This window comes from Hyperoodon ampullatus (genome assembly GCF_949752795.1).
Source record: "Hyperoodon ampullatus genome assembly, chromosome: 4".
Taxonomy (NCBI): domain Eukaryota; kingdom Metazoa; phylum Chordata; class Mammalia; order Artiodactyla; family Ziphiidae; genus Hyperoodon; species Hyperoodon ampullatus.
Window position 1 is genome coordinate 1,853,241 of NC_136917.1, and position 13,033 is coordinate 1,866,273.

Genomic DNA, 13,033 nt, shown 5'->3' on the forward strand with positions numbered 1-13,033 from the left:
AGATCATCTCTCATTGTACCATCTCTGATTAAAGTGCTTATACCATTTAATTAAGACTGTTTACAAATATGGTAACAGAATGGCTACAAAGCGATTTTCTTACTTTAAAAGCAGTTGACACATTGGGAAATGAGAGAATTACAGTAGTTGTGAAACAGGCAGTACTCAGTGAACAACATCAGTTCCCCTGTCAGCCCTTCTTTATTCCCAGATGTTTAGCCAAAGTCCTGAGCTGTCCTACCCTCTAGTAATCACTACAGGACAGCCTTCTCCGCACCAACAGAATGTTGGCTATACTCTAGCCAAATTCAGAGTATAGCAGATTTCTAGCAGAAAATCAATTACATATCAGTGTACTATAGTCATTTTAAAAAAAGCAAAAAAGCGGAAGGCCATTAGGCAAGATCTATTCTGGACTGCTGGTGTAATCCTGCAGGGAGAGAGCGGGAATATGATGCAGTGTGGCCTCCGCGCCCTCCCCAGCAAGGGGTCTCTCGCTCTGCCCCAGGGGGGCACCCCCCCGGCTGCAAGGAGCCAGGCGCCCACAGGAAGCTGGTTAGAACTACCCCCTCGTATCACTTGTTCTACTGCCCTAAATGGCTTTGTGCGTCCCCACCCCCCAGATTCTGGAAGAAGAATGCAGAGAAACTGGCCCTTACAGAGGCACTGGGGTTCTATACTAGCTCAACACAACTATGAGAGAAGAAAGGGGACACAGAATGGGTGAGCAGACTTTGTCACAACGGCGGTGGGTGTTTTGAATACTGGATGGTGTCTAGGGCAGCCCCAATGTCATAATCCTTGGTCTGTAGGAGCCTGGTGAGCCAGCCGCCTTCATCAGAGAACCCCATGGATAGCATCTGGGAGAGGGACTCAATCAGCCGGGGGTCAGCTTCTGCCAGAGAGAGTAATGACAGCCATGAGGAAGAGTCACTGGGCCCCAGATGTGACCTGTATGTGGCAGCATCCTGTCCAGCCAGCAAGTACCCAGGGCCTGCAGGGCCTGGCCATTTTACAAGGTCTTAACCCTCACAGGGACCCTCTAAGGCAGGAATTGGCAACCTTTTTCTATAAAAGGTCAGAGAATAAATATTTTAAGCTGCTTTGCAGGCTACTCATCCCTGTCACAACTACTCAACTGTTGCTGCTACAAGCATAAAAGCAGCCAAACAAAATGTAAACAAATGATCATGGCTGTGTTCCAGTAAAACTTATATTTATGAACACAAATTTGGATTTCATCTAATTTTCCCATCTTGACTTTTTTCCAACCATTATAAAAATGAAAAAATCATTCTTGGCCCATAGGGCATAGTTTGCCACTCCCTGCTTTAAGGCAGAGAAGATAAATACTGGTGGCCAAGGGCTAAATTTGGCCCACAGAATGGGTTTCCACTTGAATATTGTTTTAAAAGTCACTGCCGTGTGACAGTGATGAACCAGAGCACGGTGTGAGTGGCCTCTTTTATTCAGTGTGAGTTCTCCGGGCTGGCACACTCTCCACCCGGCCCTACTGCTTCCACACCACCTACTTCACACGGCGGCTTCCTGCCTGGCTCCTACCGGAGCCTTGGCTAGGACCCCTGCTCCAAGGTCAGCACTTTCCACGAGGAAACAGTGAAGATGGTCCCCGAGTCCACTTTTAGTAGTGCATGGCAGTGCCAAAGCCAGCGCCGCCGCCACCACGTCACATCTGCCTTTGTAATTCTGGGTCTGGATGTTAAGTTTTAGAAAGCTGAGCTTATACTAAGGCTCAGTATAGACACAGAGAACAAAGCCAACTCCCAGTTTTCTCTTACGTCAACAGACAAGCCATGCAGTACAGGACATCATGTTTTTCTGTGTTGCTAAAAGCAAGTGATAGGATGCTCTGAATGGAAAAGATAGAAATACAAAATACTTGAAATCTCTTGCCTGGTGGCAGATGTGGGTACAATGCAGCTTCCTTCAGCCCTGTGGGTCCTTCCTGGGAAGGGTCCAGAGAGCTTGGCCCTTCAGATTCAGGCATCTGTAAAGACTGGAGTTCACCTGTAGACGGGTCCACCTCTTTTGAAGACAGATGAGTCCAGTCATCATCTCCTCCTGAACAGTTATCAGACTCCATCTGTTCCTGGAACAAAACCCCCCATGAGCACAAGGACAAGGACAACAGGCCACCTGACCACAGCCTGGGAGAGTCAGGGCATGGAGGATTGGAAAGAGGCTTTTGCTTTACAAAGTTCTAGTGGAGGTTCACAGAACAACTTAAATGCCACCGACACTCTGCAACAGAAATGGGTCCCTCTGGCTGTGTTAGTGCCAGGAAAGGGCTGCGCTTGGGATGCCGGGAGAAGCTCTGGGCGGCCACAACCTGGGGATGGCGTGGGAGGGTGCTTGCCTCAGGCTGACCCCCTGACTCCAGGGCGATCTTGTTCACTTGCTCCACCAGAGACTGTGCCATGCCCTCCACGTCCCCGTCCGGCTTGCTGGGGTTGGAGCAGCAGCTGCTTGTCTGAGAGCTACATTTCTCCTCTGGGCTGGAGCTGCCTAGGGAGGTGGGTGTCAGGCGGCTTCTCTTTCCTCCATGTTCCACATCAATATCGACTTCAATGCCTGGAAGCCAAGGGGAAAACAAAAACTTGATTAATAGCTAGCATCCCAGGTGAGCTTCAGAGCCAGAAAGTCCATAAACAGACCTTGTTTTCCCCTAACCATGTAGGACAGCGGCTGCACAGCAGGCAGGGCCAGGCCCTTGGAATACGGTGAGAGCCAAATAAATACCACGTGTGGCCAGTACCACCTGTGCCACAGTGGTGAGGACCACATAAAGCATCGCACTTGCGTGCAGGGGCCTAGTAATGTGAAAAACATGCACACTGAACACGCGAATTTTGTTTAGGCGGGCAGACAGCCCGTGCAAACTCTGTGCAAGGCTCATGAGGCTGCAAGCACTGGCTGGCGTGTCTACCTCCAGTCTCTCACACTCTGGGGCACATGCTTACTGAGGGGAAGGGAGTGGACAATCATCGGGGCTATGTTTTTAATTATTTTTAATTTCTCAAAGGGCATGCCCATAGCTTAGAGTCAAACAATTTTAAAAGGCTATAGAATTGATAAACAACAAGGTCCTACTGTATAACACATGGAACCATATTCAATATCCTGTGATAAACCATATGGAAAAGAATATGAAAAATATATGTTATGTATTACTGAGTCACTGTGCTGTACAGCAGAAATTAACACAACATTGTAAATCAACTGCACTTCAATAAAATTTAAAAACAAAAAGACTAATCTTCTATAGAAGATTCCCTGCCCCCCGCCACACAGCCTTGCCCACTCCCCAGAGACAGCTGTCAACCCACAAATGCTCTTTCTTTCTTGACTGCTCAAGTTTACTGCTTATTTCTTACTCTGGAAGATCAACACTTTACCACCCCTTCCCCTGTCCTTTCACAAACTCAAGTTTTGGTAAAAACAGCATTCAGCGTTTACGTTAGTGCCACTACATAAATATTGTTCTTTGCTGGGCCAAGTACTGGCCTTATTTACTCGTAGAGTCTTTCTGTTTCTGTAGCAGTAACGATGTCCTCCTTTTCATTTGCTAACTTTCCCCATATTCTCCCACAGCTTCTCTATAGTGTTTTCTACAACACACGTTAAGTGTATCAGATACCGCATCCGTTCTGTTTTTTTCCCTGGAGACCACCCCTGGGGGGCATGGAGCTTCCAGCTCCAGCCTGGACAGGCAGCTCTCGGGGCCAGAGGCACAGCTACACCTTTCCTTCCATCCTGGCAACTCCTCTTGTCACTCTTTCATGTGCTGGGTACCATTGTCAAGCACCTCTTTCTTCATTCTGGGCTTATTTCTTCATTTTGGCCAGAGAGAGGGAGTTCAAGCCCAGGTAAGATGATTAAGACCCTTGCACTCCTGACAACCTTGTTCTGCTCCCACACGATCATTTTAGGTGGGTACAGAATTCGAGGTTGGAAAACCATTTTAGATGAGCCTTTTGAAGTCACTTGTCTTCCAGCTCTTGCTGTGCTCCTTCAATTCCCAAGCTTTTATAGCATCCTGGAGAGTTTTCCAGAGTCTCTCTTTATCCCAAGGGTTCTGACACTTGACAGTGACCCTTGGTGTGGGGTCTTTTTTCAGTCACCGTCCAAGGCATCTGGGGTCCCTTTTTTTTTTTTTTTTTTTAAACGTGTGATACACTTTATTAAAATTTTTTAAAATACCAAGATTTCTGAATCAAAATAAAAGCTGCATGATATGGACTATATTTTTGATGCTCATCCATTATAAAAACCATAAAATACTAAAGTGGGATCACACTGTAACATGATATACAAATGGAGGGGGTTGACAATCACTGTTATACTGCTGAGTCTATTAAAGTGGAAATACCACTTATCTACTATATTTCCTATATGTAGGGAAAAGCCAGGAGATACTAGAGTTCTGTAATTTATCTTATTGGGAGGATCTGAAACTACAAATAAAAATCTCAAGTGTACTTACTTGAGAACATATACTCAATGCATAGCATAAAGTTATGCTCCTGAAAGATGGACTCCAAGAAGTTGCTACATAAGGCATCTGGGGTCCCTTTCAATCCAGAGGTTAATGTCCTTCGTGCCAAGAGACTGTCTTGTATTCTTTGTTCATTTCCTCCCTACAGTTTACTCTGTTCTTTTTCTGGAATTCCTTCATCCTATATTGGACCTCCAGGATTAATCCTCAAATTATCCCATCTTTTCTCTCCTTCTGCCTCTATTTGTTTTGCTTCTAGAATATTTCCTCGAGATGATCTTAAAATCTGAGACTTCTTTTGAAGTTGTCTTTTTTCTATTTTTTTTTAATTTCCAAGAACGTTCTTATTCTGTTCCTTTATGTTATCATTTTTACGGTACCCTGTTTTTCATGGATACAAACACTTTTCTGTTCTCACTGAGGATGTTAACCTTCTCTTCCCTATTGAGTCCTTCCTCCAGTTCCTTTTCTCCCAAGCACGGAGGTCTTCCCCGAACTGTTGGTGACCCATAGCTGCCTGATCCTAACGAGGCACTAAGGAAAAGGCGATGGGAAGCACTCTCCCTGGGGCCAGGGCCGTCGTCATCTTCCAACTGCAGGGTGACGGGGTGCCCAGCCGGACACTGGGATCCTATAGGTGGCAGAGCTGTCCGATGCCCCTCTGGTGCATTCAGCCTCTCCTGAGCAGGGACTCCCCAGCTTCTGCTGGACTCACTCTCATTCATGATGCCCAGTTTCAGGCTGGTGCCTCACCCTGCCCTGTGTCCCTAGTGTCCCGACCTCTGAAGCTTCCCTGGGTCAAGTGCTCCAGAAATTAAATTAAACACCAGGTCTCCTGCAAGGGTTGGCAAGGGCCAGCATCTGGCTGACTGGGACTGTGAAGTCTCTACATGATCCTTAATAGGCGTCTTCAACCCCTCCCCTGGGTCCCTGGCCTTCTCTGGTCCCTGCACAGCCGGTCTTGCTTCTCGGTGGTGTCCCTGTGCAGGTGCACGGGCTTCTGATGTCTCCACTCTGTTAGTTACGGTCCTCCATCCACTTCCCATCTTCCAAGGTTTGATAACTTCATTTTATCTTGTCCTCTATTACTTTTTTCTCTTGTTCTTTATCCATGATGCTTTATATTTTTTTGTTTAATCCCTTCACTATTATTTTAGTGGAGTTTGAGGAGCAAGCAGAGATGAAAGCAGGCTTAGCTACTGGTGCGCCATCTGCAAAATTTAAATTGTTCTTCTTCTTCCATTTCCCCTACAGCTTTTCATTAGGAAAAGGTTCAAGCAGTCAGAAAAGCTGGAAGAACAGTACAATGAATACCCATATACTTTCTCACTTTTCTAAATGGGTGAATGATGTGACACTTCTGTAAATGGATCATTGAGATTTTTTAACTAGGGTTTCTCCAACTTAATGATAATCTAAGGCTTCAGGGCTTACAAGACTGTACCAGTCTCTGCCATGCTGTCCCAAAAGCCTCTGTGTGGGGGCATTTATTGAAGACCCCAGGACGAGGAAGGGCCCTGCTATCTTACATCCTAAGTGTCGGTGACTGTGACCTCCACCCTGGGCCTCACGGTGTTGCTCAGCTGGCTCTCACAGCACCTACCAAAAAAAGGCCTCAGGTTTGCATTTTAAAGCCACCGACTCTCTGCACACATTGCCCTCTGGGAGGTGTCAGTGGGTTACATCCCCTCTGGGCCCATGATCTGGGAACAAATGGTCCCTTGTAGGCAGTTAGCAGAGTAAGTCATCCTGTTAGTTTCTCATGAGAAAGGAAAATACCCATAATTCCAACAACAGAGTTTAACCCATTCCTCGAATGGCTCTTGTCAATGGAAATTACTCAAAAGCATATCTTACTGAAACTTTTCTTGTTTTATAGGGTTCCAGGCTCCTCCCTAGTTAGTAGAAACCAACTCCATCCACTTCGAAAGATCTGAAAAGGCCTTAATCCTTATCCCCAAAGACCTCTGAGCACTTGTGTCCTGAGTGGGGAATCCAGGTCAAGTTCTGAAACACTTCACAAGCTCAGATGGGTCTTGGCATGGAAAGCAAGCGTGACGCAGTCTCCTGGGAAGCCTTCAGAACACAAAGACCCCAGGCCCTACCCAAGACCCACTCACCGAATCAAGGGGCCTGGGACTCCACACTCTTTTCAAGTCCCCTGCCTGAACCTAGACTTGGTATTGCGACTTCCCAGGTTGTCTCGTTCATTCTTCTAGTGAAAAACTTTGTTCTTCAGAATAATTAGTTTTAATAGTTTCCATACACCCAATTATATACCAAAAAACCCCCCAAAAAAACCCAACCCTTTGTTGGTGATTCTGATACTCAGTCAGAACCACTGTCCATTTACTATCTTCCAGAGAAAAACTTCCCATGGCCCCTAAGTAGCAACCCATTAGTTTGAATTTCTTAAAATTCTACTATGTCTTTCACTATGTCTTAAGTGAGTGTCAGAGTTTAGGGATAACCTATCTCCCAATTATTTCATCACTACTCCACTGTTACCCTCCTTAGAAAGCATTAAATATAGCAATTCTTTTTCTTCACTCTCAAGAAGAACCTTTAACTCCAGTACAGAAACCATGTGTGAATTGAGCTATTTCATGTAGCAGCAATACCGAGATGTCACTGCTGCTTCAATGAGTGTGAACAGAAATGGTCTCGGTTTGGAGGCAATGGCAGTCATGCTCTGTGAGCCACAGGGTGGATGGCAGGTGGGGCTGGGCACCCTCCTACAGCATTCTTTCAGACATGGACACAACTTTTGGACAGACCAGGTGGGCACTTTCTGCCACTGCAGTCACAAAGATGAGCTCTCTTCTAGTCCAAGATCATGGATTCATCATAATCACCTTCATTAGCTGATTCTTGCTGCCAAAACACAGCAAGTGCTTTCTAAATTCTTGGAGCTTTTGGCCTCAGGCCGGGCACACTATGGAGGCTCATCCACCCAGACACCTACCCTGGGCCTGCGCACTGGGAACCTGGCGGCTCACAGAGAACCTTCCTCCCTTACTCCCTTCTCTCCGGCACCGGCACGAGCCCAGCACTCAGGAAGCGCCAGGAAAGGCTGGGGGTTGCAAAAAGGGAGGAAAGGCAATATGGCATCTCAACTAACTACTCACACAAGTCCTTGAAGAAACCCCAAGACTCACATTAGGAGAAATACAGACTGGTTTTCTCCCAAAGGACAAACAGGCAGAAGATGACAAGCCAGCCCTGCAACTGAGCCTGGTCACCCTCCCTAGTGGGATTACCCCAACCAAACGTTGGCTGATTCCACACTCTGTGTGGAAAGCTCAAGAATCTGTCAGGGAATGCAACTTCAAGTGGCCTGTGGTGCAGCACTTGGTAAAGTTTGATATGCGGCAACAAATCTTTACTGGTCTCAAGAACACATCAGCTGCCACTCCTCTGCAGTATCCCAAGTGAAAGCCACAGAACAGCCACCTACACACTGGTTACCAAAATGCTCTGCTGATATCAAAGGACGGACAAGGCAACCACTTACCCAGAGGGCTGAGGGCAGCTGCCACACTCTCCCCTACATTCTTGAGGAAATTCACACTGGGATCCTCCGATGGACCAGAAGCTTTGATTTTAAAAAACAAAAACAAAGATACACTTAATTCAAAGCATGTCTCTCAATGACTGATACCTGTCGCAGTCCTGTCACCTTCATCCCAGGAGCCCTCCCCCCGGGGCCCTGTCCCAGCAGCCTACACTCCAGTGCTTCCCTCTCTCCGTCCCTCTCCAGGCCACCTCCTGGGCCCCTTGGTCCTTCAAACCACTTCCCCTGCTGCTCCCCCTGTGTTCCTGCTGCCTAGGTACTCCGCAGGGGGCTCAGTACATACAGTATGAACTATCATTTACTCGAATCAAACATCCCCATCTTTGTCTCTAAAGATGAAGTGAATCCAAGGACACAGTAAGATTAATAAAATCAGAATAAAACCAGAATCCAAAAGTTCAGAATGCAAGCTATATGTAAGTTTTTAACTTGGGGGCTGTGTTTTAAAAGACTTGTGCAAATTTGGCTCTGACTTTCCTGACAGCTAGCATAAAAGAGAAGGGAGTACACTGCGGAGATGCAGCTGCTGGAGGGGGCCTCCCGTCTATACGTGAGGACCACCTCAGAGGGCAGCATGAGGAGGTGGGCAAAGGCAGGTGCATTAGTGGCCTTGGGCACTGAGGTGCCTCAGTTTTCCCACCTGTACAATGGAGATAATGCTCCACACTTTGCTGGGGTTTGTGAGGATTAAATGCCAGGAATGGCCATAAAGTGCCCAGCCCAGCCATAGGCACATAGGATTTCAGGACACATGGAAGGCCCTCCAGCTCTGCCAGCCCTCACATCTCGTCCTTCAGAGGCCAGCAGACACAAGCCTCACCTGGTTCTGCAGCGGGGCCAGGGTGGGCATCCCCCGCTCGAGGAGGACGTGGGCTCCAGTTCCCCGGTGGGCCCATCTCCCAGCCAGGCCACCCAAAGTGCCCGTGTTTCAGCTTCCGGAGCCAGCGGCTGTGAGAGAAGCCCTGGGCAGGGGTAGACAGAGGGGCAGGGTGGTGCCAGGTCAGGGGGCTCCTGCCACCCTGCACCCACCCCGAGCCCACAGGGAGGCCCCACTCACCTCAGAAAGGTGCCCGAAGGGGCTGGGGAAGGCAAGTTTGCTGTGCTCCCTGTGCATGCCCTTCCCCTCACAGACAGAGCACAGGTCGTAGTCAGGGCAGACGCTGCACTTGTAGCGGGTCCCCACCACTGGCCCGTTGCAACCATCACAGATAACGTTGGGGTGCACCATATTTCGGGGCACCTCCTGAGCACATGGGGGTCGGTGGTCCCGCCGGCACTCCTTCTTCTCTGCAGGCAGGGCAGAAAGCCATGACACTCTTTGTAAGCCACGGAAGACTCCTGCTTGTCACCACTATGGGGCCATCACAGTCAGCAGGTCCCTCATGCCACCCTTCCAACACCGAATCCACGCGAATTCACTTACTCAAGTGACAACAACACAACCTCAGAGCCTGCTAGGAGGTTCACAATCCCTGCGCCTGTGACCTGGGGACGAGCGGCCCAGGCAAGAGCAAAGCAACAGAGATGAGCGGCGTCTGCACGGCCTTGGCCTCGCCCCGACTAAACAAACCCTCAGCTTGTGGGCACGATCAGGAGTGAACCCAGGGACTCCCCTGGTGGCACAGTGGTTAAGGATCCGCCTGCCAATGCAGGGGACACGGGTTCAAGCCCTGGTCCAGGAAGATCCCACATGCCACGGAGCAACTAAGCCCGTGCGCCACAACTACTGAGCCTGCGCTCTAGAGCCCGCGAGCCACAACTACTGAAGCCCGCATGTCTAGAGCCCGTGCTCTGCAACAAGAGAAGCCACTGCATCGCAACGAAGAGTAGCCCCCGTCGCTGCAACTGGAGAAAGCCTGCGCACAGCAACGAAGACCCAATGCAGCCAAAATGAAAAATAAATAAATCTATTTTTAAAATTTATTCAAGTGAACCCAGAGACCCTCCGACCTCACCCCCTGTGGTGGGCAGTACTCCTTTTCAGGCCAAGCACAGCGATGACTATGGCCCTGTCATAAACAGCCTTCAGTCTCCTCACCCCTTCTTTAGGGGAACGTCTCCGTAACCTTAAGCCAGTTGTACTCAGCAGGAACACCTGGCTTCAGGCTGCCCCTTACCTTTAATGTAAATACGGAAGATGTCATCCTTCACATATGACATCGCCATCTGCAGTTCCTCGTCACTGGAAAAGGCAACCAAGTCCCCGTCCTCATCTAGATTGTTTAAAAGACAGCAAGTGAGCACCCAGGCCTTCTCAGTTGGACACAAGCTGCTGAAAAGGGCTGAGGCCAGTGCGAAAAGGGGCACCTGCAGGGCTATAAACTGAAGCCCACTTGTCTGAGCCAGGGGAAAGCAGGGCTGAGGCCAAACTGCCCATTCACTCTGCCACTGCCTGGAGAGTAAGTACTCCAACCTGGACCCTGGGCGCACACGAAAGGCAGAGTACGTGTGTGCAGGCGCAGCAATGGTAGCACCTGGCCACCTGCCACTCTGCCTCTGCACTAGCTGCCCCGTCAGAAAGGTACTGTCTCCATCCACATCCAACCAGACCCAGCCCCCCATCAACTGTGGGAGATCCCCATCTGTGACCTGCTCCTCAGGGGTCCAGCCCCTCCAAAGGCCTTGGACCTCATGTGGCTTAGGAGAGTAAAGTAGAATACATCTGCCTGCTTCCTCCCCCAACAAAGCTAAAATTACGTATTTATATGTAGTCTCCAGTTTTTAGATGTTGGCTCAAATGGTTTAAAGCATCACCATGCAAGACAAACCACACCATACATCTGCAGGCTGGTTCAGGTCTATGGGTCACCAGATGCAACATCTACCATAAAAACAGGGGTTGTGTCAAAAGGTGGAAACCACTCAAATGTCCATCAACTAATGCACAGCTCAACAAAATGTGCTGTGTCCATAAAATTGAACCTTTCCCAGCCCCAAAAAGGAATGAAATACTGATACATACTACAACACAGGTGAACCTTGAAAACATGCTAAGTAAAAGAAGCCAGTTACAATAGACTACATATTTTTACATGAAATGTTCAAAATAGGGGAATCCATAGACAAAGTAGATTAGTGGTAGTTTAGGGCTGGGTTATGGGATGATGGGGATGGGAGGATAGCTAAAGCGCAGAGTTTCTTCAAAAAGTGATGGAAAGGTTCCAAGATGACTGTGATAACGGCTGCACAAATCTGTAAATATGCCAAAAACTGTACACTTTAAATGGATGAATTCTGTGGTATGTGAACTGTAGCTCAATAAAACTGTTATTTAAAAAAAAGGTGGAAGAAATCCAAAAAAGAGGGGATATATGTATATGTATGCCTGGTTTACTTTGCCGTACAGCAAAAACTAACACAACGTTGTAAAGCAACTACACTCCAATAAAAATTTTAAAAATAAATAAATAAACAACGATCTACTCTGAAAATAAATTTTAAAATTTGGGGCCCTGGCAAGATGGCAGCAGTCCTGAGGAAGGTCCTAGCACGGGCCCACCCACCGGCAGGCCCGCCTCCGTCCCAGTCACAACAACCTCCCCCAACCCCACCCCCCGCAGTCACCAGTCTTGCCAGCGCAGCTATAAACTGAGCTGGCTCCTGGGCTCCGTCCCTACACCAACACTTCTCAAGAACGTTTCCATCTGGTCCCTCTATCCACTGCCAATGGGATAACGTCTGGACTCCGCCTGGTCTTGGGCGTTCTGTGGTCTGTCCCCGATCTCCCCTCCCAGCCGGCGGCCCGGAACTCGCGGGCCAGGCCGCACAGCTGAGTCCTCCTCCCCAGCCAGCCCTTCCTCCCAGTCTGCCGGCCCAGGCTCTTCCGGGTTATTATCACAACCCCCACCTGGCACTAGCAGGCCCAGACTCGGCAGCAGCAAGATGTCACCGTAACCTGAGTGCCCCTCTGACCACCCTGTGCCTGCTCGCGAGCCGGTGAGGACGCCCCGGTGCGGACGTCCCGGTGCGCCTTCGCCAAGATCTGCAACATCATGGCGGGCGGGGGTGGGGGTGGGGGAGGAGGTCTCTTACGCCGCCAGGCCTGAGATCCGCCCGGAGAGCCTGGCAGCGCCTGACCCTACAAGGGCCGGCTGTAGTCACCACTCCTCGTCACCAGGATGGCACCCGAAGCCGAACTAGGGACCCTCGCGGGCCGCCGTCCACCCAGGGAGCAGCCAGAGCAAACCCCCGCAGACGCCACCAGGCCCGACGAGAAAGAAGAGGCAGCCACCCCGCCGGCAGGGCAGGACTGCGTCACGACCCCGCGCCGCTGCCTTAGGGCGCCCGCTCACCGCGGTAGTGAGCCTGGAAGCCTCCGGGCCGTAGTACGGGGAACAGGGCGGCCACCCGGCTCAGCAGCCGCTCGCAGGGCCGCGGGCCAGCTGTGGACTCAGCTTCCGCTTCGGGCTCCGGGCTAAAACAGAAGCTGAAGCGGCGGATCTCGCGGGCTGCGTCCTCCTTGCCCAGAAGATAGGCCTTCACGGTGAGCGACGCCATCGCCGTGAGTTGGGAAGAGTAGTGGAGCCCTAGAGCAGCCGCTCAGGCGTGCGGCTTTTGTAGGGCACGCTGGGAGCCCCGCCCTCCCCACTTCCTGGGGGCGGGGTCTGAGCGCGCCCGGTCCAGCCCTTGCCGCCAGGCCGTCGCGCGCGAGCCGCCCTGCGGGAGCCCCAGACTCACTACAGCCTCCTCGGCGCTGGGCTCCCTCATTGCCGCCCCCGTTCCTCATTGCCCCTAATGCATCAGGGACCCCAAGAGGCCGGCCCCGCAGTCCGACATCTCGGTCTGGCGCCCGCCTCTGCACCTAGGGAAAGGGACCGGCCAGGGTCCCGCCCCAGATCCCTCGCAGGTCTGGTCCTGGCCGTGACTCAGCAGAGCAGAACCCAGGCCGCCCGGAGATGGCCAGTGCAGGAGGGAGGTGGACAACAGAGGCCGGAAGCCAGGAA

The 13,033-nt window shown here is 50.4% G+C and overlaps 1 protein-coding gene across 2 annotated transcripts; it reads right to left on the reverse strand.

Annotated features, from left to right (window-relative positions):
• Positions 1-30: 30 nt before the first annotated feature.
• On the reverse strand, positions 31-12,587 carry SQSTM1 (sequestosome 1; the record flags this gene model as incomplete). Of its 2 annotated transcripts, none has more annotated exons than XM_079704051.1 (8): positions 31-895; positions 2,029-2,110; positions 2,378-2,592; positions 8,031-8,111; positions 8,911-9,052; positions 9,148-9,377; positions 10,208-10,303; positions 12,383-12,587. In XM_079704051.1, the coding sequence occupies 8 exons, from the start codon at positions 12,585-12,587 to the stop codon at positions 738-740; spliced, it is 1,209 nt and encodes a 402-aa protein (XP_079560177.1). In that variant the 3' UTR covers positions 31-737. The 2 variants fall into 2 exon arrangements, with proteins under 2 accessions (XP_079560177.1, XP_079560176.1); XM_079704050.1 differs by having other exon boundaries at positions 1,915-2,110.
• Positions 12,588-13,033: the final 446 nt, after the last annotated feature.